Genomic DNA, 27,347 nt, shown 5'->3' on the forward strand with positions numbered 1-27,347 from the left:
AAGTATTCCCACCCCTGAGTCAATACTTTGTAGAAGCACCTTTGGCAGTGATTACAGCTGCGTCTTTCTGGGTAAGTCTTTAAGAGATTTTCTCACCTGGATTGTGCAACATTTGCTTATTATTATTTTCAAAATTCTTCAAGCTCTGTCAAATTGGTTGTTTAACATTGCTAGACGGACATGTTCAGGTCTTGCTATAGATTTTCAAGTAGATTTAAGTCAAAACTGGTAACTCGGCCACTCAGGAACATTCACTGCCTTCTTGGTAAGTGCCTCCAGTGTAGATTTTGCCTTGTGTTTTAGGTTATTGTCCTGCTGAAAGATGACTTAATCTCCCCGTGTCTGGTGGAAAGCAGACTGAACCATTTTTCCTCCTAGATTTTGCCCGTGCTTAGCTCCATTCTGTTTCTTTTTTATCCCGAAAAACTCCCCAGTCCTTAACGATTACAAGCATACCCATAACATGATGCAGCCACCACTTTGCTTGATAATGTGACAAGTGGTACTCAACCATTTGTATTCAGGACAAAAAGTGCTTTGCCCATGCAGTATTACTTTAGTGCTTTGTTGCAAACAGGATGCATGTTTTGGATTTCTAAAAAGGTTGTACAGGCTTCCTTCTTTTCACTCTGTCAATTAGGTTAGTATTGTGGAGTAACTACAATGTTGTTGATCCATCCTCAGTTTTCTCTTATCACAGCCATTAAACTCTGTAACAGTTCTAAAGTCACCACTGGTGTCATGATCAAATCCCTGAACCGTTTCCTTCCTCTCCGGCAACTGAGTTAGGAAGGATGTTTGCAGTGCCTTGGTGTATTGATACTCCATCCAAAGTGTAATGAATAACTTCACCATGCTCAAAGGGATATTCAATGTCTGCTTTTTAAATGTGTACCCATCTGTCAATAGGAGCCCTTCTTTGCGAGTCATTGGAAAACCTCCCGGGTCTTTGTGGTTGAATCTGTGTTTGAAATTCACTGTTCGACTGAGGGACCTTACAATTATCTGTGTGGGGTACAGAGATGAAGACATCATTCTAAAATCATGTTAAACACAAGTGTTGCACACAGAGTCCATGCAACTTATGATGTGAATTGTTAAGCACATTTTAACTCCTGAACTTATGTTGTTTTGCGATAACAAAGGCGTTGAACAGTTATTGACCCAAGACGTGTCAGAGACGTGTCAGAGACGTGTCAGAGACGTGTCAGAGACGTGTCAGAGACGTGTCAGAGACGTGTCAGAGACGTGTCAGAGACGTGTCAGAGACGTGTCAGAGACGTGTCAGAGACGTGTCAGAGACGTGTCAGAGACGTCAGCTTTTGATTTTGAATTCATTTGTAAAACCTTCGGAAAACATAAATCCACTTTTGACATTGTGGGGTATTGTGTGTAGGACAGTGACCACAAATCTCAATTGAATCAATTGAATCTCGCTCTTTCACTCCTTCCCCCTCTTCTACCTGTCTCTCTCTTTCACTCCATCCCCCCTTCCCCCTCTTCTACCTGTCTCTCTCTTTCACTCCATCCCTCCTTCCCCCTCTTCTAACTCTCTCTCTTTCACTCCATCCCTCCTTCCCCTCTTCTAACTCTCTCTCTTTCACTCCATCCCTCCTTCCCTCTCTTCTAACTCTCTCTCTTTCACTCCATCCCCCCTTCCCCCTCTTCTAACTCTCTCTCTTTCACTCCATCCCTCCTTCCCCCTCTTCTAACTCTCTCTCTTTCACTCCATCCCTCCTTCCCCCTCTTCTACCTGTCTCTCTCTTTCACTCCATCCCTCCTTCCCCCTCTTCTAACTGTCTCTCTCTTTCACTCTATCCCCTCTTCTAACTGTCTCTCTTTCACTCCATCCTTCCTTCCCCTCTTCTGTCTCTCTCTTTCACCCCCTCCCCCCTCTTCTACCTGTCTCTCTCTTTCACTCCATCCCTCCTTCCCCCTCTTCTACCTGTCTCTCTCTTTCACTCCATCCCTCCTTCCCCCTCTTCTGTCTCTCTCTTTCACTCCATCCCTCCTTCCCCCTCTTCTACCTGTCTCTCTCTTTCACTCCATCCCTCCTTCCCCCTCTTCTAACTGTCTCTCTCTTTCACTCCATCCCCTCTTCTAACTGTCTCTCTCTTTCACTCCATCCCCTCTTCTAACTGTCTCTCTCTTTCACTCCATCCCCTCTTCTAACTGTCTCTCTCTTTCACTCCATCCCCTCTTCTGTCTCTCTCTTTCACTCCATCCCCCTCTTCTGTCTCTCTCTTTCACTCCATCCCCTCTTCTAACTGTCTCTCTCTTTCACTCCATCCCCTCTTCTGTCTCTCTCTTTCACTCCATCCCTCTCTCTGTCTCTCTCTTTTCCGTCCCTCCTTCCCCCTCTTCTGTCTCTCTCTTTTTCACTCCATCCCTCCTTCCCCCTCTTCTACCTGTCTCTCTCTTTCACTCCATCCCTCCTTCCCCTCTTCTAACTGTCTCTCTCTTTCTCCATCCCCTCTTCACTGTCTCTCTCTTTCCTCATCCCCTCTTCTAACTGTCTCTCTCTTTCACTCCATCCCCTCTTCTAACTGTCTCTCTCTTTCACTCCATCCCTCCTTCCCCCTCTTCTAACTGTCTCTCTCTTTCACTCCTTCCTTCCTTCCCCTCTTCTACCTGTCTCTCTCTTTCACTCCATCCCTCCTTCCCCCTTCTCTCTTCTAACTGTCTCTCTCTTTCACTCCATCCCCTCTTCCCTGTCTCTCTCTTTCACTCCATCCCCTCTTCTAACTGTCTCTCCCTTTCACTCCATCCCTCCTTCCCCCTCTTCTAACTGTCTCTCTCTTTCCTCCATCCCCTCTTCTGTCTCTCTCTTTCACTCCATCCCTCCTTCCCCCTCTTCTAACTGTCTCTCTCTCTCTCTCTCTCTCTCTCTCTCTCTCTCTCTCTCTCTCTCTCTCTCTCTCTCTCTCTCTCTCTCTCTCTCTCCTCTCTCTCTCTCTCTCTCTCTCTTCTCTCTCCATCTCTCTCTCTCTCTCTCTCTCTCTCTCTCTCTCTCTCTCTCTCTCTCTTCTCTCTCTCTCTCTCTCTCTCTCTCTCTCTCTCTCTCTCTCTCTCTCTCTCTCTCTCTCTCTCTCTCTCTCTCTCTCTCTCTCTCTCTCTCTCTCTCTCTCTCTCTCTCTCTCTCTCTCTCTCTCTCTGAAGTATTCATGCCCCTTGACTTATTGCACATTTTGTTGTGTTACAGCCTGAATTTAAAAATGTATAGATGTATTCTCTCACACGATACCACATAATGACAAAGTGAAAACATGTGTTTATAAGATTTTAGCACATTTATTGAAAATTATACAGTAATTATTATACAAAAATACAGTAATATGTCATTTACATAAGTATTCCCACCCCTGAGTCAATACTTTGTAGAAGCACCTTTGGCAGTGATTACAGCTGCGTCTTTCTGGGTAAGTCTTTAAGAGATTTTCTCACCTGGATTGTGCAACATTTGCTTATTATTATTTTCAAAATTCTTCAAGCTCTGTCAAATTGGTTGTTTAACATTGCTAGACGGACATGTTCAGGTCTTGCTATAGATTTTCAAGTAGATTTAAGTCAAAACTGGTAACTCGGCCACTCAGGAACATTCACTGCCTTCTTGGTAAGTGCCTCCAGTGTAGATTTTGCCTTGTGTTTTAGGTTATTGTCCTGCTGAAAGATGACTTAATCTCCCGTGTCTGGTGGAAAGCAGACTGAACCATTTTCCTCCTAGATTTTGCCCGTGCTTAGCTCCATTCTGTTTCTTTTTTATCCCGAAAAACTCCCCAGTCCTTAACGATTACAAGCATACCCATAACATGATGCAGCCACCACTTTGCTTGATAATGTGACAAGTGGTACTCAACCATTTGTATTCAGGACAAAAAGTGCTTTGCCCATGCAGTATTACTTTAGTGCTTTGTTGCAAACAGGATGCATGTTTTGGATTTCTAAAAAGGTTGTACAGGCTTCCTTCTTTTCACTCTGTCAATTAGGTTAGTATTGTGGAGTAACTACAATGTTGTTGATCCATCCTCAGTTTTCTCTTATCACAGCCATTAAACTCTGTAACAGTTCTAAAGTCACCACTGGTGTCATGATCAAATCCCTGAACCGTTTCCTTCCTCTCCGGCAACTGAGTTAGGAAGGATGTTTGCAGTGCCTTGGTGTATTGATACTCCATCCAAAGTGTAATGAATAACTTCACCATGCTCAAAGGGATATTCAATGTCTGCTTTTTAAATGTGTACCCATCTGTCAATAGGAGCCCTTCTTTGCGAGTCATTGGAAAACCTCCCGGGTCTTTGTGGTTGAATCTGTGTTTGAAATTCACTGTTCGACTGAGGGACCTTACAATTATCTGTGTGGGGTACAGAGATGAAGACATCATTCTAAAATCATGTTAAACACAAGTGTTGCACACAGAGTCCATGCAACTTATGATGTGAATTGTTAAGCACATTTTAACTCCTGAACTTATTTTGTTTTGCGATAACAAAGGCGTTGAACAGTTATTGACCCAAGGCGTGTCAGAGACGTGTCAGAGGCGTGTCAGAGGCGTGTCAGAGGCGTGTCAGAGGCGTCGTGTCAGAGACGTCGTGTCAGAGACGTCGTGTCAGAGACGTCGTGTCAGTGTCAGAGACGTGTCAGAGGCGTGTCAGAGTGTCAGAGGCGTGTCAGAGACGTCGTGTCAGAGACGTCGTGTCAGAGGCGTCAGTCTTTGTCAGAGATCGTTCAGAGAATGTCAGAGGCGTGTCAGAGACGTGTCAGAGACGTGTCAGAGACGTCAGCTTTTGATTTTGAATTCATTTGTAAAACCTTCGGAAAACATAACTTTTGACATTGTGGGGTATTGTGTGTAGGACAGTGACCACAAATCTCAATTGAATCAATTGAATCTCACTCTTTCACTCCTTCCCCCTCTTCTACCTGTCTCTCTCTTTCACTCCATCCCTCCTTCCCCCTCTTCTAACTGTCTCTCTCTTTCACTCCATCCCCCCTTCCCCCTCTTCTAACTCTCTCTCTTTCCTCCATCCCTCCTTCCCCCTCTTCTAACTCTCTCTCTTTCACTCCATCCCTCCTTCCCCCTCTTCTAACTCTCTCTCTTTCACTCCATCCCCCTTCCCCCTCTTCTAACTCTCTCTCTTCACTCCATCCCTCCTTCCCCCTCTTCTAACTCTCTCTCTTTCACTCCATCCCTCCTTCCCCCTCTTCTACCTGTCTCTCTCTTTCACTCCATCCCTCCTTCCCCCTCTTCTAACTCTCTCTCTTTCACTCCATCCCCCCTTCCCCCTCTTCTACCTGTCTCTCTCTTTCACTCCTTCCTTCCCCCTCTTCTACCTGTCTCTCTCTTTCACTCCATCCCTCCTTCCCCTCTTCTAACTGTCTCTCTCTTTCACTCCATCCCCTCTTTCTGTCTCCCTCTTTCTCCATCCCCTCTTCTAACTGTCTCTCTCTTTCACTCCATCCCCTCTTCTAACTGTCTCTCTCTTTCACTCCATCCCCTCTTCTAACTGTCTCTCTCTTTCACTCCATCCCTCCTTCCCCCTCTTCTACCTGTCTCTCTCTTTCACTCCATCCCTCCTTCCCCCTCTTCTAACTGTCTCTCTCTTTCTATCCCCCTCTTCATCCCCTCCTTCCCCTCTTCTGTCTCTCTCTTTCACTCCATCCCCTCTTCTCTGTCTCTCTCTTTCACTCCATCCCTCCTTCCCCCTCTTCTAACTGTCTCTCTCTTTTCCATCCCTCCTTCCCCCTCTTCTGTCTCTCTCTTTCACTCCATCCCTCCTTCCTCCCTCTTCTCTTCTCTCTCTTTCCTCCATCCCTCTTCTAACGTCTCTCTCTTTCTAACTGTCTCTCTCTTTCACTCCATCCCCTCTTCTAACTGTCTCTCTCTTTCTCCATCTTCTGTCTCTCTCTTTCCTCCATCCCCTCTTCTGTCTCTCTCTTTCTCCATCCCCCTCTTCTGTCTCTCTCTTTCCTCCATCCCTCCTTCCCCCTCTTCTACCTGTCTCTCTCTTTCACTACATCCCTCCTTCCCCCTCTTCTAACTGTCTCTCTCTTTCACTCCATCCCTCTTCTAACTGTCTCTCTCTTTCTCTCTCATCCCCTCTTCTAACTGTCTCTCTCTTTCACTCCATCCCCTCTTCTAACTGTCTCTCTCTTTCACTCCATCCCTCCTTCCCCCTCTTCTAACTGTCTCTCTCTTTCACTCCTTCCTTCCCCCTCTTCTACCTGTCTCTCTCTTTCACTCCATCCCTCCTTCCCCTCTTCTAACTGTCTCTCTCTTTCACTCCATCCCCTCTTCTAACTGTCTCTCTCTTTCCTCCATCCCCTCTTCTAACTGTCTCTCCCTTTCCTCCATCCCTCCTTCCCCCTCTTCTAACTGTCTCTCTCTTTCACTCCATCCCCTCTTCTGTCTCTCTCTTTCACTCCTTCCCCTTCCTCTCCTCTCTCCCCTCTTCTCTCTGTCTCTCTCTCTCTCTCTCTCTTCTCTCTCTCTCTCTCTCATCCTCTCTCTTCCCTCTCTTCTAACTCTCTCTCTATATCATATATATATAACTATCCTATATATATATATCTCTCTCTCTATATCTCTCTCTATATCTCCTTCCCCTCTTCTAACTGTATATCTCTCTCTCTATATCTCTCATCTCTCCATCCCTCTCTCTCTCTAACTGTATATATCTCTATCTCCATCTCTCTAACTCTCTCTCTCTCATCTCCTCTCCCTCTCTCTCTCTCTCTCTCTCTCTCTCTCTCTCTCTCTCTCTCTCTCTCTCTCTCTCTCTCTCTCTCTCTCTCTCTCTCTCTCTCTCTCTCTCTCTCTCTCTCTCTCTCTGAAGTATTCATGCCCCTTGACTTATTGCACATTTTGTTGTGTTACAGCCTGAATTTAAAAATGTATAGATGTATTCTCTCACACGATACCACATAATGACAAAGTGAAAACATGTGTTTATAAGATTTTAGCACATTTATTGAAAATTATACAGTAATTATTATACAAAAATACAGTAATATGTCATTTACATAAGTATTCCCACCCCTGAGTCAATACTTTGTAGAAGCACCTTTGGCAGTGATTACAGCTGCGTCTTTCTGGGTAAGTCTTTAAGAGATTTTCTCACCTGGATTGTGCAACATTTGCTTATTATTATTTTCAAAATTCTTCAAGCTCTGTCAAATTGGTTGTTTAACATTGCTAGACGGACATGTTCAGGTCTTGCTATAGATTTTCAAGTAGATTTAAGTCAAAACTGGTAACTCGGCCACTCAGGAACATTCACTGCCTTCTTGGTAAGTGCCTCCAGTGTAGATTTTGCCTTGTGTTTTAGGTTATTGTCCTGCTGAAAGATGACTTAATCTCCCGTGTCTGGTGGAAAGCAGACTGAACCATTTTCCTCCTAGATTTTGCCCGTGCTTAGCTCCATTCTGTTTCTTTTTTATCCCGAAAAACTCCCCAGTCCTTAACGATTACAAGCATACCCATAACATGATGCAGCCACCACTTTGCTTGATAATGTGACAAGTGGTACTCAACCATTTGTATTCAGGACAAAAAGTGCTTTGCCCATGCAGTATTACTTTAGTGCTTTGTTGCAAACAGGATGCATGTTTTGGATTTCTAAAAGGTTGTACAGGCTTCCTTCTTTTCACTCTGTCAATTAGGTTAGTATTGTGGAGTAACTACAATGTTGTTGATCCATCCTCAGTTTTCTCTTATCACAGCCATTAAACTCTGTAACAGTTCTAAAGTCACCACTGGTGTCATGATCAAATCCCTGAACCGTTTCCTTCCTCTCCGGCAACTGAGTTAGGAAGGATGTTTGCAGTGCCTTGGTGTATTGATACTCCATCCAAAGTGTAATGAATAACTTCACCATGCTCAAAGGGATATTCAATGTCTGCTTTTTAAATGTGTACCCATCTGTCAATAGGAGCCCTTCTTTGCGAGTCATTGGAAAACCTCCCGGGTCTTTGTGGTTGAATCTGTGTTTGAAATTCACTGTTCGACTGAGGACCTTACAATTATCTGTGTGGGGTACAGAGATGAAGACGTCATTCTAAAATCATGTTAAACACAAGTGTTGCACACAGAGTCCATGCAACTTATGATGTGAATTGTTAAGCACATTTTAACTCCTGAACTTATTTTGTTTGCGATAACAAAGGCGTTGAACAGTTATTGACCCAAGACGTGTCAGAGACGTGTCAGAGACGTGTCAGAGACGTGTCAGAGACGTGTCAGAGACGTCGTGTCAGAGACGTCGTGTCAGAGACGTCGTGTCAGAGACGTCGTGTCAGAGGCGTGTCAGAGACGTGTCAGAGGCGTGTCAGAGACGTCGTGTCAGAGCGTGTCAGAGGACGTCGTGTCAGAGACGTCGTGTCAGAGGCGTCGTGTCAGAGCGTGTCAGAGACGTCGTGTCAGAGGCGTGTCAGAGGCGTGTCAGAGGCGTGTCAGAGCGTGTCAGAGACGTCAGCTTTTGATTTTGAATTCATTTGTAAAACCTTCGGAAAACATAACTTTTGACATTGTGGGGTATTGTGTGTAGGACAGTGACCACAAATCTCAATTGAATCAATTGAATCTCACTCTTTCACTCCTTCCCCCTCTTCTACCTGTCTCTCTCTTTCACTCCATCCCTCCTTCCCCCTCTTCTAACTGTCTCTCTCTTTCACTCCATCCCCCTTCCCCCTCTTCTAACTCTCTCTCTTTCACTCCATCCCTCCTTCCCCCTCTTCTAACTCTCTCTCTTTCTCCATCCCTCCTTCCCCTCTTCTAACTCTCTCTCTTTCATACACCATCCCCCTTCCCCCTCTTCTAACTCTCTCTCTTTCACTCCATCCCTCCTTCCCCCTCTTCTAACTCTCTCTCTTTACTCCATCCCTCCTTCCCCCTCTTCTAACTGTCTCTCTCTTTCACTCCATCCCTCCTTCCCCCTCTTCTAACTCTCTCTCTTTCACTCCATCCCCCTTCCCCCTCTTCTACCTGTCTCTCTCTTTCACTCCTTCCTTCCCCCTCTTCTACCTGTCTCTCTCTTTCACTCCATCCCTCCTTCCCCTTCTTCTAACTGTCTCTCTCTTTCCTCCATCCCCTCTTCTGTCTCTCTCTTTCACTCCATCCCCTCTTCTAACTGTCTCTCTCTTTCACTCCATCCCCTCTTCTAACTGTCTCTCTCTCTTTCCTCCATCCCCTCTTCTAACTGTCTCTCTCTTTCACTTCATCCCTCCTTCCCCTCTTCTACCTGTCTCTCTCTTTCACTCCATCCCTCCTTCCCCCTCTTCTAACTGTCTCTCTCTTTCACTCCATCCCCTCTTCTAACTGTCTCTCTCTTTCACTCCATCCTTCCTTCCCCTCTTCTGTCTCTCTCTTTCACTGGCATCCCCCCTCTTCTACCTGTCTCTCTCTTTCACTCCATCCTCCTTCCCCTCTTCTAACTGTCTCTCTCTTTCACTCCATCCCTCCTTCCCCCTCTTCTGTCTCTCTCTTTCACTCCATCCCTCCTTCCCCCTCTTCTGTCTCTCTCTTTCACTCCATCCCTCCTTCCCCCTCTTCTAACTCTCTCTCTTTCACTCCATCCCCTCTTCTAACTGTCTCTCTCTTTCACTCCATCCCCTCTTCTAACTGTCTCTCTCTTTCACTCCATCCCCTCTTCTAACGTCTCTCTCTTTCACTCCATCCCCTCTTCTAACGTCTCTCTTTCACTCCATCCCCTCTTCTGTCTCTCTCTTTCACTCCATCCCCTCTTCTAACGTCTCTCTCTTTCTCCATCCCTCTTCTGTCTCTCTCTTTCCTCCATCCCCTCTTCTGTCTCTCTCTTTCACTCCGTCCCTCCTTCCCCCTCTTCTGTCTCTCTCTTTCACTCCATCCCTCCTTCCCCCTCTTCTACCTGTCTCTCTCTTTCACTCCATCCCTCCTTCCCCCTCTTCTAACTGTCTCTCTCTTTCACTCCATCCCCTCTTCTAACTCTCTCTCCCTTTCTCTTCTGTCTCTCTCATCCCCTCTTCTAACTGTCTCTCTCTTTCACTCCATCCCCCTCTTCTAACTGTCTCTCTCTTTCACTCCATCCCTCCTTCCCCCTCTTCTAACTGTCTCTCTCTTTCACTCCTTCCTTCCCCCTCTTCTAACTGTCTCTCTCTTTCCTCCATCCCTCCTTCCCCCTCTTCTAACTGTCTCTCTCTTTCCATCCCTCTTCCTGTCTCTCTCTTTCCTCCATCCCCTCTTCTAACTGTCTCTCCCTTTCCTCCATCCCTCCTTCCCCTCTTCTAACTGTCTCTCTCTTTCACTCCATCCCCTCTTCTGTCTCTCTCTTTCACTCCTTCCCTCCTTCCCCCTCTTCTACCTGTCTCTCTCTTTCACTCCATCCCTCCTTCCCCCTCTTCTAACTGTCTCTCTCTTTCACTCCATCCCCTCTTCTAACTGTCTCTCTCTTTCACTCCATCCCCTCTTCTAACTGTCTCTCTCTTTCACTCCATCCCCTCTTCTAACTGTCTCTCTCTTTCACTCCATCCCTCCTTCCCCCTCTTCTAACTGTCTCTCTCTTTCACTCCATCCCTCCTTCCCCCTCTTCTAACTGTCTCTCTCTTTCACTCCATCCCCTCTTCTAACTGTCTCTCTCTTTCACTCCATCCCTCCTTCCCCCTCTTCTAACTGTCTCTCTCTTTCACTCCTTCCGTCCTTCCCCCTCTTCTAACTGTCTCTCTCTTTCACTCCATCCTTCCTTCCCCCTCTTCTAACTGTCTCTCTCTTTCCTCCATCCCTCCTTCCCCTCTTCTAACTGTCTCTCTTTCACTCCATCCCTCCTTCCCCCTCTTCTAACTGTCTCTCTCTTTCACTCCATCCCTCCTTCACTCCCCCTCTTCTAACTGTCTCTCTTTCTCCTTCCCTCCTTCCCCTCTTCTAACTGTCTCTCTTTCACTCCATCCCCTCTTCTAACTGTCTCTCTCTTTCACTCCATCCCTCCTTCCCCTCTTCTAACTGTCTCTCTCTTTCACTCCATCCCTCCTTCCCCTCTTCTAACTGTCTCTCTCTTTCACTCCATCCCCTCTTCTAACTGTCTCTCTCTTTCACTCCATCCCTCCTTCCCCTCTTCTAACTGTCTCTCTCTTTCACTCCATCCCTCCTTCCCCCTCTTCTAACTGTCTCTCTCTTTCCTCCATCCCCCCTCTTCTAACTGTCTCTCTCTTTCACTCCATCCCTCCTTCCCCCTCTTCTAACTGTCTCTCTTTCACTCCATCCCCTCTTCTAACTGTCTCTCTCTTTCACTCCATCCCCTCTTCTAACTGTCTCTCTCTTTCCTCCATCCCTCCCTCTCTTTCCATCCCTCTTTCTGTCTCTCTCTTTCACTCCATCCCCTCTTCTAACTGTCTCTCTTTCACTCCATCCCTCCTTCCCCCTCTTCTAACTCTCTCTCTTTCACTCCATCCCTCCTTCCCCTCTTCTAACTGTCTCTCTCTTTCACTCCATCCTCTTCTAACTGTCTCTCTCTTTCCTCCATCCCCTCTTCCCCCTCTTCTGTCTCTCTCTTTCACTCCATCCTCCTTCCCCTCTTCTGTCTCTCTCTTTCACTCCTTCCCTCCCCCTCTTCTACCTGTCTCTCTCTTTCACTCCATCCCTCCTTCCCCCTCTTCTAACTGTCTCTCTCTTTCCTCCATCCCTCTTCTAACTGTCTCTCTCTTTCCTCCATCCCCCTTCTTCTAACTGTCTCTCTCTCTTTCACTCCATCCCCCTCTTCTAACTGTCTCTCTTTCACTCCATCCCTCCTTCCCCTCTTCTAACTGTCTCTCTCTTTCTCCATCCCTCCTTCCCCCTCTTCTAACTGTCTCTCTCTTTCACCTCCATCCCTCCTTCCCCCTCTTCTAACTGTCTCTCTCTTTCACTCCATCCTCCTTCCCCTCTTCTAACTGTCTCTCTCTTTCCTCCATCCCTCCTTCCCCCTCTTCTAACTGTCTCTCTCTTTCACTCCATCCCTCCTTCCCCCCTCTTCTAACTGTCTCTCTCTTTCACTCCATCCCTCCCCTCTTCTAACTGTCTCTCTCTTTCACTCCATCCCTCCTTCCCCCTCTTCTAACTGTCTCTCTCTTTCCTCCATCCCTCCTTCCCCCTCTTCTAACTGTCTCTCTCTTTCCTCCATCCCTCCTTCCCCCTCTTCTAACTGTCTCTCTCTTTCACTCCATCCCTCCTTCCCCTCTTCTAACTGTCTCTCTCTTTCCTCCATCCCTTCCATCCCCTCTTCTAACTGTCTCTCTCTTTCCTCCATCCCCTCTTCTAACTGTCTCTCTCTTTCACTCCATCCCCTCTTCCCCTAACTGTCTCTCTCTTTCCTCCATCCCCTCTTCTAACTGTCTCTCTCTTTCACTCCTTCCTTCCCCTCTTCTAACTGTCTCTCTCTTTCACTCCTCCTCCTTCCCCTCTTCTAACTGTCTCTCTCTTTCACTCCATCCCCTCTTCTAACTGTCTCTCTCTTTAACTCCATCCTTCCTTCCCCTCTTCTGTCTCTCTCTTTGACTCCATCCCTCCTTCCCCCTCTTCTAACTGTCTCTCTCTTTCACTCCATCCCTCCTTCCCCTCTTCTAACTGTCTCTCTCTTTCACTCCATCCATCCCCTCTTCTAACTGTCTCTCTCTTTCACTCCATCCCCTCTTCTAACTGTCTCTCTCTTTCCTCCATCCCCTCTTCTAACTGTCTCTCTCTTTCACTCCATCCCTCTTCCTGTCTCTCTCTTTCACTCCATCCCCTTCTTCTGTCTCTCTTTCACTCCATCCCTCCTTCCCCCTCTTCTAACTGTCTCTCTCTTTCACTCCATCCTCCTTCCCCCTCTTCTAACTGTCTCTCTCTTTCACTCCATCCCTCCTTCCCCTCTTCTAACTGTCTCTCTCTTTCCTCCATCCCTCCTTCCCCCTCTTCTAACTGTCTCTCTCTTTCAGTTTCCCTCCCCCCTCTTCTACCTCTCTCTTTTCATCCATCCTTCCCCCTCTTCTAACTGTCTCTCTCTTTCACTCCATCCCCCCTCTTCTAACTGTCTCTCTCTTTCACTCCATCCCCTCTTCTAACTGTCTCTCTCTTTCACTCCATCCCTCCTTCCCTCTTCTAACTGTCTCTCTCTTTCACTCCATCCCCCCTCTTCTAACTGTCTCTCTCTTTCACTCCATCCCCCTTCCCCCTCTTCTAACTGTCTCTCTCTTTCACTCCATCCCTCCTTCCCCCTCTTTCTGTCTCTCTCTTTCCTCCATCCTCCTTCCCCTCTTCTAACTGTCTCTCTCTTTCACTCCATCCCCTTCTTCTAACTGTCTCTCTCTTTCACTCCATCCTCCTTCCCCCTCTTCTAACTGTCTCTCTTTTCCATCCCTCCTTCCCCTCTTCTAACTGTCTCTCTCTTTCACTCCATCCTCCCCCTCTTCTAACTGTCTCTCTCTTTCACTCCATCCCTCCTTCCCCCTCTTCTAACTGTCTCTCTCTTTCACTCCATCCCTCCTTCCCCCTCTTCTAACTGTCTCTCTCTTTCACTCCATCCCTCCTTCCCCTCTTCTAACTGTCTCTCTTTCACTCCATCCCTCCTTCCCCCTCTTCTAACTGTCTCTCTCTTTCACTCCATCCCTCCATCCCCTCTTCTAACTGTCTCTCTCTTTCCTCCATCCCCCTCTTCTCCAACTGTCTCTCTCTTTCACTCCATCCCTCCTTCCCCTCTTCTAACTGTCTCTCTCTTTCACTCCATCCTCCTTCCCCTCTTCTAACTGTCTCTCTTTCACTCCTTCCCCCTCTTCTGTCTCTCTTTCCTCCATCCCCCTCTTCTAACTGTCTCTCTCTTTCACTCCATCCCTCCTTCCCCCTCTTCTAACTGTCTCTCTCTTTCACGTCCCATCCATCCCCTCTTCTAACTGTCTCTCTCTTTCACTCCATCCCCTCTTCTAACTGTCTCTCTCTTTCACTCCATCCCCTCTTCTAACTGTCTCTCTCTTTCACTCCATCCCCTCTTCTAACTGTCTCTCTCTTTCACTCCATCCCTCCTTCCCCCGCTTCTAACTGTCTCTCTCTTTCACTCCATCCCTCCTTCCCCCTCTTCTAACTGTCTCTCTCTTTCACTCCTTCCCTCCTTCCCCCTCTTCTAACTGTCTCTCTCTTTCACTCCTTCCCTCCTTCCCCCTCTTCTAACTGTCTCTCTCTTTCACTCCTTCCCTCCTTCCCCCTCTTCTAACTGTCTCTCTCTTTTCCATCCCTCCTTCCCCCTCTTCTAACTGTCTCTCTTTCACTCCATCCCTCCTTCCCCTCTTCTAACTGTCTCTCTCTTTCACTCCATCCCTCCTTCCCCTCTTCTAACTGTCTCTCTCTTTCCCTCCATCCCCCTCTTCTAACTGTCTCTCTCTTTCACTCCATCCCCTCTTCTAACTGTCTCTCTCTTTCATCCCTCCTTCCCCTCTTCTAACTGTCTCTCTCTTTCACTCCTTCCTCCTTCCCCTCTTCTAACTGTCTCTCTCTTTCATCCATCCCTCTTCTAACTGTCTCTCTCTTTCCTCCATCCCTCTCTTCTATCTCTCTTTCTACCTGTCTCTCTCTTTCTAACTCCATCCCTCCTTCCCCTCTTCTAACTGTCTCTCTCTTTCACTCCATCCCCTCTTCTAACTGTCTCTCTCTTTCACTCCATCCCTCTTCTAACTGTCTCTCTCTTTCACTCCATCCCCTCTTCTAACTGTCTCTCTCTTTCATCTCCATCCCCTCTTCCTGTCTCTCTCTTTCCTCCATCCCCTCTTCTAACTGTCTCTCTCTTTCCTCCATCCCTCCTTCCCCCTCTTCTAACTGTCTCTCTCTTTCACTCCATCCCTCCTTCCCCCTCTTCTAACTGTCTCTCTCTTTCACTCCTTCCCTCCTTTCCCTCTTCTAACTGTCTCTCTCTTTCCTCCATCCCTCCTCCCCCCTCTTCTGTCTCTCTCTTTCACTCCTTCATCCTTCCCCCTCTTCTAACTGTCTCTCTCTTTCACTCCATCCCTCCTTCCCCCTCTTCTGTGATCTCTCTTTCACTCCATCCTCCTTCCCCTCTTCTACCTGTCTCTCTCTTTCACTCCATCCCTCCTTCCCCCTCTTCTAACTGTCTCTCTCTTTCACTCCATCCCCTCTTCTAACTGTCTCTCTCTTTCCTCCATCCCCTCTTCTAACTGTCTCTCTCTTTCATCCTCCATCCCTCTTCTAACTGTCTCTCTCTTTCACTCCATCCCTCCTTCCCCTCTTCTAACTGTCTCTCTCTTTCACTCCATCCCTCCTTCCTCTTCTAACTGTCTCTCTCTTTCTCCGTCCCTTCCCCTCTTCTAACTGTCTCTCTTTCACTCCATCCCTCCTTCCCCCTCTTCTAACTGTCTCTCTCTTTCACTCCATTCCTCCTTCCCCCTCTTCTAACTGTCTCTCTCTTTCACTCCATCCCCTTCCCCCTCTTCTAACTGTCTCTCTCTTTCCTCCATCCTCCTTCCCCTCTTCTAACTGTCTCTCTCTTTCACTCCATCCCTCCTTCCCCTCTTCTAACTGTCTCTCTCTTTTCCATCACCCTTCCCCCGTCTTCTAACTGTCTCTCTCTTTCACTCCATCCCTCCATCCCCCTCTTCTAACTGTCTCTCTCTTTCCTCCATCCCCTCTTCCCCCTCTTCTGTCTCTCTCTTTCACTCCATCCCCTCTTCTAACTGTCTCTCTCTTTCTCCCCTCTTCTAACTGTCTCTCTCTTTCACTCCATCCCTCTTCTAACTGTCTCTCTCTTTCTCCATCCCCTCTTCTAACTGTCTCTCTCTTTTCCTCCATCCCCTCTTCTAACTGTCTCTCTCTTTCACTCCATCCCTCCTTCCCCCTCTTCTAACTGTCTCTCTCTTTCCTCCATCCCTCCTTCCCCCTCTTCTAACTGTCTCTCTCTTTTCCATCCCTCCTTCCCCCTCTTCTAACTGTCTCTCTCTTTCCTCCATCCCTTCCTTCCCCCTCTTCTGTCTCTCTCTTTTCCCTCCCCCTCTTCTAACTCTCTCTCTTTCCTCCATCCTCCTTCCCCCTCTTCTAACTGTCTCTCTCTTTCACTCCATCCCTCCTTCCCCCTCTTCTAACTGTCTCTCTCTTTCACTCCATTCCCCTCTTCTAACTGTCTCTCTCTTTCCTCCATCCCCTCTTCTAACTGTCTCTCTCTTTCACTCCATCCTCCTTCCCCTCTTCTAACTGTCTCTCTCTTTCACTCCATCCCTCTTCTAACTGTCTCTCTCTTTCCCTCCATCCCCCTCTTCTAACTGTCTCTCTCTTTCCTCCATCCCCTCTTCCCCCTCTTCTGTCTCTCTCTTTCCTCCATCCCCTCTTCTAACTGTCTCTCTCCTCCATCCCCCTCTTCTAACTGTCTCTCTCTTTCACTCCATCCCTCCTTCCCCCTCTTCTACCTGTCTCTCTCTTTCACTCCATCCCTCCCCCTCTTCTGTCTCTCTCTTTCCTCTATCCCTCTTCTAACTGTCTCTCTCTTTCCATCCCCCTTCCCCTCTTCTGTCTCTCTCTTTCCTCCATCCATCCCCTCTTCTAACTGTCTCTCTCTTTCACTCCATCCCCTCTTCTATCTTCTGTCTCTCTCTTTCATCCCCTCTTCTAACTGTCTCTCTCTTTCACTCCATCCCTCCTTCCCCCTCTTCTAACTGTCTCTCTCTTTCCTCCATCCCTCCTTCCCCTCTTCTAACTGTCTCTCTCTTTCATCCATCCCCCTCTTCTAACTGTCTCTCTCTTTCACTCCATCCCCTCTTCTAACTGTCTCTCTCTTTCCTCCATCCCTCCTTCCCCTCTTCTAACTGTCTCTCTCTTTCACTCCATCCCTCCTTCCCCCTCTTCTAACTGTCTCTCTCTTTCCTCCATCCCCTCTTCTAACTGTCTCTCTCTTTCACTCCATCCCCTCTTCTAACTGTCTCTCTCTTTCACTCCATCCCTCTAACTTCCCCCTCTTTCCTCCATCCCCTCTTCTAACTGTCTCTCTCTTTCCTCCATCCCCCTCTTCTAACTGTCTCTCTCTTTCACTCCATCCCCTCTTCTAACTGTCTCTCTCTTTCACTCCATCCCTCCATCCCCTCTTCTAACTGTCTCTCTCTTTCCCTCCTTCCCCCTCTTCTAACTGTCTCTCTCTTTCACTCCATCTCCCTCTTCTAACTGTCTCTCTCTTTCCTCCATCCCCTCTTCTAACTGTCTCTCTCTTTCACTCCATCCTCCCCCTCTTCTAACTGTCTCTCTCTTTCCTCCTTCCCTCCTTCCCCCTCTTCTAACTGTCTCTCTCTTTCACTCCATCCCTCCTTCCCCTCTTCTAACTGTCTCTCTCTTTCACTCCATCCCTCCTTCCCCTCTTCTAACTGTCTCTCTCTTTCCTCCATCCCTCCTTCCCTCTTCTTCTGTCTCTCTCTTTCACTCCATCCCTCCTTCCCCTCTTCTAACTGTCTCTCTCTTTCCTCCATCTCTTCTAACTGTCTCCTCTCCCCCTCTTCTGTCTCTCTCTTTCTTTCCCTCCTTCCCCCTCTTCTAACTGTCTCTCTTTCCTCCATCCCCTCTTCTAACGTCTCTCTCTTTCACTCCATCCCTCTTCTAACTGTCTCTCTCTTTCTTCCTCCATCCCCCTCTTCTAACGTCTCTCTCTTTCCTCCATCCCCCCTCTTTCGTCTCTCTCTTTCACTCCATCCCCTCTTCTGTCTCTCTCTTTCACTCCATCCCCTCTTCTAACTGTCTCTCTCTTTCACTCCATCCCTCCTTCCCCCTCTTCTGTCTCTCTCTTTCACTCCTTCCCTCCTTCCCCCTCTTCTAACTGTCTCTCTCTTTCACTCCTTCCCTCCTTCCCCCTCTTCTAACTGTCTCTCTCTTTCACTCCATCCCTCCTTCCCCCTCTTCTAACTGTCTCTCTCTTTCACTCCATCCCTCCTTCTAACTGTCTCTCTCTTTCCTCCATCCCCTCCTTCTCTTCTGTCTTCTCTTTCACTCCATCCCTCTTCCCCCTCTTCTGTCTCTCTCTTTCACTCCTTCCCTCTTCTTCTAACTGTCTCTCTCTTTCCTCCATCCCTCCTTCCCCCTCTTCTAACTGTCTCTCTCTTTCCTCCATCCCCTCTTCTAACTGTCTCTCTCTTTCACTCCATCCCCTCTTCTAACTGTCTCTCTCTTTCACTCCATCCCCTCTTCTAACTGTCTCTCTCTTTCTTCCTCCATCCCCTCTTCTGTCTCTCTCTTTCCTTCCCCCTCTTCTAACTGTCTCTCTCTTTCACTCCATCCCTCCTTCCCCCTCTTTAACTGTCTCTCTCTTTCCTCCCCATCCTTCTCCCTCTTCTAACTGTCTCTCTCTTTCACTCCATCCTTCCTTCCCCTCTTCTAACTGTCTCTCTCTTTCACTCCATTCCTCCTTCCCCTCTTCTAACTGTCTCTCTCTTTCCTCCATCCCCTCTTCTAACTGTCTCTCTCTTTCACTCCATTCCTCCTTCCCCCTCTTCTAACTGTCTCTCTCTTTCCTCCATCCCTCCTTCCCCCTCTTCTAACTGTCTCTCTCTTTGACTCCATCCCTCCTTCCCCCTCTCTAACTGTCTCTCTCTTTCCTCCATCCCTCCTTCCCCCTCTTCTAACTGTCTCTCTCTTTCCTTCCATCCCCTCTTCTAACTGTCTCTCTCTTTCCTCCATCCCCTCTTCTAACTGTCTCTCTCTTTCCTCCATCCCCTCTTCTAACTGTCTCTCTCTTTCCTCCATCCCCTCTTCTAACTGTCTCTCTCTTTCACTCCATCCCTCTTCTTCTGTCTCTCTCTTTCCTCCATCCCTCCATCCCCTCTTCTAACTGTCTCTCTCTTTCACTCCATCCCTCCTTCCCCCTCTTCTAACTGTCTCTCTCTTTCACTCCTTCCCTCCTTCCCCTCTTCTAACTGTCTCTCTCTTTCACTCCATCCCTCCTTCCCCTCTTCTAACTGTCTCTCTCTTTCCTCCATCCTTCCCCTCTTCTGTCTCTCTCTTTCACCCCTCCCCTCTTCTACCTGTCTCTCTCTTTCCTCCATCCCTCCTTCCCCCTCTTCTAACTGTCTCTCTCTTTCTCCATCCCTCCTTCCCCTCTTCTAACTGTCTCTCTCTTTCCTCCATCCCTCCTTCCCCCTCTTCTAACTGTCTCTCTCTTTCCTCCATCCCTCTTCTAACTGTCTCTCTCTTTCACTCCATCCCTCCTTCCCCTCTTCTAACTGTCTCTCTCTTTCCTCCATCCCCTCTTCTAACTGTCTCTCTCTTTCCTCCATCCTCCTTCCCCCTCTTCTAACTGTCTCTCTCTTTCACTCCATCCCTCCTTCCCCTTCTTCTGTCTCTCTCTTTCACTCCATCCCTCTTCTTCCCTCTCTCTTTCTCCATCCCTCTTCTAACTGTCTCTCTTTCACTCCTCCATCCCTCTTCTAACTGTCTCTCTCTTTCCTCCATCCCTCTTCCCCCTTCTAACTGTCTCTCTCTTTCACTCCATCCCTCTTCTTCTCTCTCTTTCCTCCATCCCCTCTTCTAACTGTCTCTCTCTTTCCTCCATCCCTCCTTCCCCCTCTTCTAACTGTCTCTCTCTTTCCTCCATCCCTCTTCTAACTGTCTCTCTCTTTCCTCCATCCCCTCTTCTAACTGTCTCTCTCTTTCACTCCATCCCTCCTTCCCCCTCTTCTAACTGTCTCTCTCTTTCACTCCTTCCCTCATCCCCTCTTCTAACTGTCTCTCTCTTTCACTCCATCCCTCCTTCCCCTCTTCTAACTGTCTCTCTCTTTTCCATCCCTCCTTCCCCTCTTCTAACTGTCTCTCTCTTTCCTCCTTCCCTCCTTCCCCCTCTTCTAACTGTCTCTCTCTTTCACTCCATCCCTCCTTCCCCCTCTTCTAACTGTCTCTCTCTTTGACTCCATCCCTCCTTCCCCTCTTCTAACTGTCTCTCTCTTTCCTCCCATCCCTCCTTCCCCTCTTCTAACTGTCTCTCTCTTTTCCATCCCTCCTTCCCCTCTTCTAACTGTCTCTCTCTTTCCTCCATCCCCTCTTCTAACTGTCTCTCTCTTTCCTCCATCCCCTCTTCTAACTGTCTCTCTCTTTCCTTCCATCCCCTCTTCTAACTGTCTCTCTCTTTCACATCCATCCCCTCTTCTAACTGTCTCTCTCTTTCCTCCATCCCCTCTTTAACTGTCTCTCCTCCTTCCCCCTCTTCTAACTGTCTCTCTCTTTCCTCCATCCCTCCTTCCCCCTCTTCTAACTGTCTCTCTCTTTCCTCCATCCCTCCTTCCCCCTCTTCTAACTGTCTCTCTCTTTCTCTTTCCTCCTTCCCCCTCTTCTAACTGTCTCTCTCTTTCACTCCATCCCTCCTTCCCCCTCTTCTAACTGTCTCTCTCTTTCACTCCATCCCTCCTTCCCCCTCTTCTAACTGTCTCTCTCTTTCCTCCTTCCCTCCTTCCCCTCTTCTAACTGTCTCTCTCTTTCCTTCCCCCTCTTCTAACTGTCTCTCTCTTTCCTCCATCCCTCCTTCCCCTCTTCTAACTGTCTCTCTCTTTCACTCCATCCCTCTTCCCCTCTTCTAACTGTCTCTCTCTTTCCTCCATCCCCTCTTCTAACTGTCTCTCTCTTCCATCCCTCCTTCCCCTCTTCTAACTGTCTCTCTCTTTCCTCCTTCCCTCCTTCCCCCTCTTCTAACTGTCTCTCTCTTTCCTCCTTCCTCCTTCCCCCTCTTCTAACTGTCTCTCTCTTTCTCCATCCCTCCTTCCCCTCTTCTGTCTCTCTCTTTCACTCCATCCCTCCTTCCCCTCTTCTAACTGTCTCTCTCTTTCCTCCATCCCCTCTTCTTAACTGTCTCTCTCTTTCACTCCATCCCCCTTCTAACTGTCTCTCTCTTTCTCCAACTTCTCTCTCTCTCTTTCTCATCCCTCTCCCCCTCTTCTAACTTTGTCTCTCTTTCATCTCCATCCTCCTTCCCCCTCTTCTAACTGTCTCTCTCTTTCCTCCATCCCTCCTTCCCCCTCTTCTAACTGTCTCTCTCTTTCTCCTTCCCTCCCCCCTCTTCTAACTGTCTCTCTCTTTCCTCCATCCCTCCTTCCCCCTCTTCTCTCTCTCTTCTCTTTCCTCCTTCCCCCCTTCCTCTTCTGTCTCTCTTTCACTCCATCCCTCCTCCCCCCCCTCTCTCTTTCCTGTCCCTCTCTCTTCTACCTGTATCTCTCTTTCATCCATCCCTCCTTCCCCCTCTTCTAACTGTCTCTCTCTTTCCTCCATCCCCTCTTCTAACTGTCTCTCTCTTTCCTCCATCCCCTCTTCTAACTGTCTCTCTCTTTCTCCATCCCCCTCTTCCACTGTCTCTCTCTTTCCTCCATCCCTCCATCCCCTCTTCTAACTGTCTCTCTCTTTCCTCCATCCCTCCTTCCCCCTCTTCTAACTGTCTCTCTTTCCTCCATCCCTCCTTCCCCCTCTTCTAACTGTCTCTCTCTTTCACTCCATCCCTTCCCCTCTTCTAACTGTCTCTCTCTTTCCTCCATCCTCCTTCCCCCTCTTCTAACTGTCTCTCTCTTTCCTCCATTCCCTCCTTCCCCCTCTTCTAACTGTCTCTCTCTTTCCATCCCTCCTTCTAACTGTCTCTCTCTTTCACTCCATTCCTCCTTCCCCCTCTTCTAACTGTCTCTCTCTTTCACTCCATCCCTCCTTCCCCCGCTTCTAACTGTCTCTCTCTTTGACTCCATCCCTCCTTCCTCCTCTTCTAACTGTCTCTCTCTTTCACTCCATCCCTCCTTCCTCCTCTTCTAACTGTCTCTCTCTTTCACTCCTTCCATCCCCTCTTCTAACTGTCTCTCTCTTTCACTCCATCCCCTCTTCTAACTGTCTCTCTCTTTCACTCCATCCCCTCTTCTAACTGTCTCTCTCTTTCCTCCATCCCCTCTTCTAACTGTCTCTCTCTTTCCTCCATCCCCTCTTCTAACTGTCTCTCTCTTTCCTCCATCCCTCCTTCCCCTCTTCTAACTGTCTCTCTCTTTCCTCCATCCCTCCTTCCCCCTCTTCTAACTGTCTCTCTCTTTCCTTTCCCTCCTTCCCCCTCTTCTAACTGTCTCTCTCTTTCACTCCATCCTTTCCCCTCTTCTGTCTCTCTCTTTCTCCATCCCTCCTTCCCTCTTTCTGTCTCTCTCTTTCCTCCTTCCTTCCCCCTCTTCTACCTGTCTCTCTCTTTCTCCATCCCTCCTTCCCCCTCTTCTAACTGTCTCTCTCTTTCACTCCATCCCCTCTTCTAACTGTCTCTCTCTTTCCTCCATCCCCTCTTCTAACTGTCTCTCTCTTTCACTCCATCCCCTCTTCTAACTGTCTCTCTCTTTCCTCCATCCCCTCTTCTAACTGTCTCTCTCTTTTCCATCCCTCCTTCCCCCTCTTCTAACTGTCTCTCTCTTTCCTCCATCCCTCCTTCCCTCTTCTAACTGTCTCTCTCTTTCCTCCATCCTCCTTCCCCCTCTTCTAACTGTCTCTCTCTTTCACTCCATCCCTCCTTCCCCCTCTTCTAACTGTCTCTCTCTTTCACTCCATCCCTCCTTCCCCCTCTTCTAACTGTCTCTCTCTTTCACTCCATCCCTCCTTCCCCCTCTTCTAACTGTCTCTCTCTTTCACTCCATCCCTCCTTCCCCCTCTTCTAACTGTCTCTCTCTTTCACTCCATCCCTCCTTCCCCCTCTTCTAACTGTCTCTCTCTTTCCTCCATCCCTCCATCCCCTCTTCTAACTGTCTCTCTCTTTCCTCCATCCCCTCTTCTAACTGTCTCTCTCTTTCCTCCATCCCCTCTTCTAACTGTCTCTCTCTTTCATCCCTCCATCCCTCTTCTAACTGTCTCTCTCTTTCCTCCATCCCCTCTTCTAACTGTCTCTCTTTCTTTCCTCCATCCCCTCTTCTAACTGTCTCTCTCTTTCTCCATCCCCTCTTCTAACTGTCTCTCTCTTTCCTCCATCCCCTCTTCTAACTGTCTCTCTCTTTTCCATCCCTCCATCCCCTCTTCTAACTGTCTCTCTCTTTGACTCCATCCCTCCTTCCCCTCTTCTAACTGTCTCTCTCTTTCACTCCATCCCTCCTTCCTCCTCTTCTAACTGTCTCTCTCTTTCCTCCTTCCATCCCCTCTCTAACTGTCTCTCTCTTTCACTCCATCCCCTCTTCTAACTGTCTCTCTCTTTCCTCCTTCCCTCTTCCCCTCTTCTAACTGTCCATCTCTCTTTCTCTCCTTTCACTCCATCCCCTCTTCTAACTGTCTCTCTCTTTCCTCCATCCTTCCCCCTCTTCTAACTGTCTCTCTCTTTCACTCCTTCCATCCCCTCTTCTAACTGTCTCTCTCTTTCACTCCATCCCCTCTTCTAACTGTCTCTCTCTTTCACTCCATCCTTCCTTCCCCCTCTAACTGTCTCTCTCTTTCACTCCATCCATCCCCTCTTCTAACTGTCTCTCTCTTTCACTCCATCCCTCCTTCCCCTCTTCTAACTGTCTCTCTCTTTCACTCCATCCCTCCTTCCCCTCTTCTAACTGTCTCTCTCTTTCACTCCTTCCATCCCCTCTTCTAACTGTCTCTCTCTTTCACTCCTTCCATCCCCTCTTCTAACTGTCTCTCTCTTTCACTCCATCCCCTCTTCTAACTGTCTCTCTCTTTCACTCCATCCCCTCTTCTAACTGTCTCTCTCTTTCACTCCATCCCTCCTTCCCCCTCTTCTAACTGTCTCTCTCTTTCACTCCTTCCCTCCTTCTCCCTCTTCTAACTGTCTCTCTCTTTCACTCCATCCTTCCTTCCCCCTCTTCTAACTGTCTCTCTCTTTCACTCCATTCCTCCTTCCCCCTCTTCTAACTGTCTCTCTCTTTCACTCCATCCCTCCTTCCCCCGCTTCTAACTGTCTCTCTCTTTCACTCCATTCCTCCTTCCCCCTCTTCTAACTGTCTCTCTCTTTCACTCCATCCCTCCTTCCCCCTCTTCTGTCTCTCTCTTTCCTCCTTCCATCCCCTCTTCTGTCTCTCTTTTCCTCCATCCCCTCTTCTAACTGTCTCTCTCTTTCACTCCATCCCTCCTTCCCCCTCTTCTAACTGTCTCTCTCTTTCTCCATCCCTCCTTCCCCTCTTCACTGTCTCTCTCTTTCCTCCATCCCCTCTTCTAACTGTCTCTCTCTTTCACTCCATCCCTCCTTCCCCCTCTTCTAACTGTCTCTCTCTTCCTCCATCCCCCTTCCCCTCTTCTCCTTCCCCTGTCTCTCTCTCTCTTTCACTCCATCCCCTCTTCTAACTGTCTCTCTCTTTCACTCCATCCCCCTCTTCTAACTGTCTCTCTTCACTCCATCCCTCCTTCCCCCTCTTCTAACTGTCTCTCTCTTTCCTCCTTCCCTCCTTCCCCTCTTCTAACTGTCTCTCTCTTTCACTCCTTCCCTCCTTCCCCTCTTCTAACTGTCTCTCTCTTTCACTCCATCCCTCCTTCCCCCTCTTCTAACTGTCTCTCTCTTTCACTCCATCCCTCCTTCCCCCTCTTCTAACTGTCTCTCTCTTTCACTCCATCCCTCCTTCCCCCTCTTCTAACTGTCTCTCTCTTTCACTCCATCCCTCCTTCCCCCTCTTCTAACTGTCTCTCTCTTTTCCATCCCTCCTTCCCCTCTTCTAACTGTCTCTCTCTTTCCTCCATCCATCCCCTCTTCTAACTGTCTCTCTCTTTTCCATCCCTCCTTCCCCTCTTCTAACTGTCTCTCTCTTTCCTCCTTCCCTCCTTCCCCCTCTTCTAACTGTCTCTCTCTTTCACTCCATCCCCCTTCCCCTCTTCTAACTGTCTCTCTCTTTCACTCCTCCCTCCTTCCCCTCTTCTAACTGTCTCTCTCTTTCACTCCATCCCTCCTTCCCCCTCTTCTAACTGTCTCTCTCTTTCCTCCATCCCTCCTTCCCCCTCTTCTAACTGTCTCTCTCTTTGACTCCATCCCTCCATCCCCTCTTCTAACTGTCTCTCTCTTTCACTCCATCCCCTCTTCTAACTGTCTCTCTCTTTCACTCCATCCCCTCTTCTAACTGTCTCTCTCTTTCTCCATCCCCTCTTCTAACTGTCCTCTCTTTCATCCCTCCATCCCCTCTTCTAACTGTCTCTCTTTCACTCCATCCCTTCCTTCCCTCTTTCAACTGTCATCCCTCTTTAACTGTCTCTCTCTTTCCTCCATCCCCTCTTCTAACTGTCTCTCTCTTTCACTCCATCCCTCCTTCCCCCTCTTCTACCTGTCTCTCTCTTTCACTCCATCCCTCCTTCCCCCTCTTCTAACTGTCTCTCTCTTTCACTCCATCCCCTCTTCTAACTGTCTCTCTCTTTCACTCCATCCCCTCTTCTAACTGTCTCTCTCTTTCACTCCATCCCCTCTTCTAACTGTCTCTCTCTTTCACTCCATCCCCTCTTCTAACTGTCTCTCTCTTTCACTCCATCCCCTCTTCTAACTGTCTCTCTCTTTCACTCCATCCCCTCTTCTAACTGTCTCTCTCTTTCACTCCATCCCCTCTTCTAACTGTCTCTCTCTTTCACTCCATCCCCTCTTCTAACTGTCTCTCTCTTTCACTCCATCCCCTCTTCTAACTGTCTCTCTCTTTCACTCCATCCCCTCTTCTAACTGTCTCTCTCTTTCACTCCATCCCCTCTTCTAACTGTCTCTCTCTTTCACTCCATCCCTCCTTCTACCTGTCTCTCTCTTTCCCTCCATCCCCTCTTCTAACTGTCTCTCTCTTTCACTCCATCCCCTTTCTAACTGTCTCTCTCTTTCACTCCATCCCTCCTTCTACCTGTCCCTCTCTTTCACTCCATCCCCCTCTTCTAACGGTCTCTCTCTCTCTCCCACCTGTGCTTGACAGGTACTACCGCATGGCAGCGTTGGTATACTATGGCTTCGGGATGACGTCTGATGACGTGATGTACGATTGCCTTCCACTCTACCACTCTGCAGGTAACAGTGCTGTGGGTGTGTGTGTGTCTGCACATGCCTGTGCGTGTCTGTGTACGTGCATGCGTAGGTGCGAGTGTGTGCTTGAGTGGGTAAAGCTAAATTTGTGTGCACGCGTGCGTGTGCGTGTCAGTCATAGCCGCGGAAAGTAGGGGTGCTGAGGTCGCTGCAGCACCGCCTGAAAAATCAGACTAAAAACAAATACTCAGAACTATTTTTTTTTTTTATGAATATCGCAGGCAAAATAAAAACAAATTCAGCATCACCCAACCAGCAAACCACTTTCCGTGTGTGTGTGTGTGTGTGTGTGTGTGTGTGTGTGTGTGTGTGTGTGTGTGTGTGTGTGTGTGTGTGTGTGTGTGTGTGTGTGTGTGTGTGTGTGTGCGTGTGGGTTACCTCTGAAACACTAAACACATACATATGTTGCCCAGGTAACATAGTCGGAGTGGGGCAGTGCCTGATCCATGGCATGACAGTGGTCATCAAGAAGAAGTTCTCTGCCTCCCGGTTCTGGGATGACTGTGCCAAGTACAACTGCACGGTGAGCCACACACACACACTCCGCATGGTGAGCTATCTAACTCCGTAGCCGAATGAGTACAGAGTAGCTCAGAGACTGGAGGATAAATCTGTACAGAAAAGGAGAGTGGGGATCAGTAGAGACTGAGAGGAGATACTGTACATGTTTTGGGTTAGTTTGGTTTAGAAGGTAGTGTTGTTAATGTATTGGTCCACTGGGCTGATGTTTATCTACAGAAAAGCTCAACGATAGCGCAGGGAGATGTGGTTTTAGGATTAGGGGGTCTGGGAGAAATCTGTTCAGGATGTCTAAGTAGTGAAATCTGAGGTAATGTTTTTGGGTAAGGGCTCTGCAAAGGGTTGTAGACAGCATTATAAAAGCAGGTTGTTGTCTGTTTTTCTACAGAAGTACCCAAAGATACACTACCGTTCAAAAGTTCGGGGTCACGTAGAAATGTCCTTGCTTTGGATAGAAAAGCAACTTTTGTCCATTAAAATAACATCAAATTGATCAGAAATACAGTGTAGACATTGTTATTGTTGTAAATGACTATAGTAGCTGGAAACTCTATCATTTTTATGGAATATCTACATAGGCCCATTATCAGCAACCATCACTCCTGTGTTCCAACGGCACGTTGTGTTAGCTAATCCAAGTTTATCATTTTAAAAGGCTAATTTATCATTAGAAAACCCTTTTGCCATTATGTTAGCACAGTTGAAAACTGGTGTGCTGATTTAAAGACTAGTTGAGTATCTGGAGCATCAGCATTTGTGGGTTCGATTACAGGCTCAAAATTGCCAGAAACAAAGAACTTTCTTCTGAAACTCATCAGTCTAGCCTTGTTCTGAGAAATTAAGGCTATTCCATGCTAGAAATTGCCAAGAAACTGAAGATCTCACACATCGCTGTATACTACTCCCTTCACAGAACAG

At 48.0% G+C, this 27,347-nt stretch overlaps 1 protein-coding gene across 1 annotated transcript in view; it reads left to right on the forward strand.

The window, feature by feature from the left end:
* Positions 1–27,347, forward strand: part of slc27a4 (solute carrier family 27 member 4) — a 55,415-nt gene that overhangs the window by 20,567 nt on the left and 7,501 nt on the right. The window contains exons 6-7 of the mRNA XM_042302084.1: positions 25,804–25,895; positions 26,324–26,433. Of these exons, the coding sequence (XP_042158018.1) occupies positions 25,804–25,895; positions 26,324–26,433 (202 nt within the window). The remainder of the gene's footprint in view (positions 1–25,803; positions 25,896–26,323; positions 26,434–27,347) is intronic.

This window comes from Oncorhynchus tshawytscha, linkage group LG20 (genome assembly GCF_018296145.1).
Source record: "Oncorhynchus tshawytscha isolate Ot180627B linkage group LG20, Otsh_v2.0, whole genome shotgun sequence".
Lineage (NCBI taxonomy): Eukaryota > Metazoa > Chordata > Actinopteri > Salmoniformes > Salmonidae > Oncorhynchus > Oncorhynchus tshawytscha.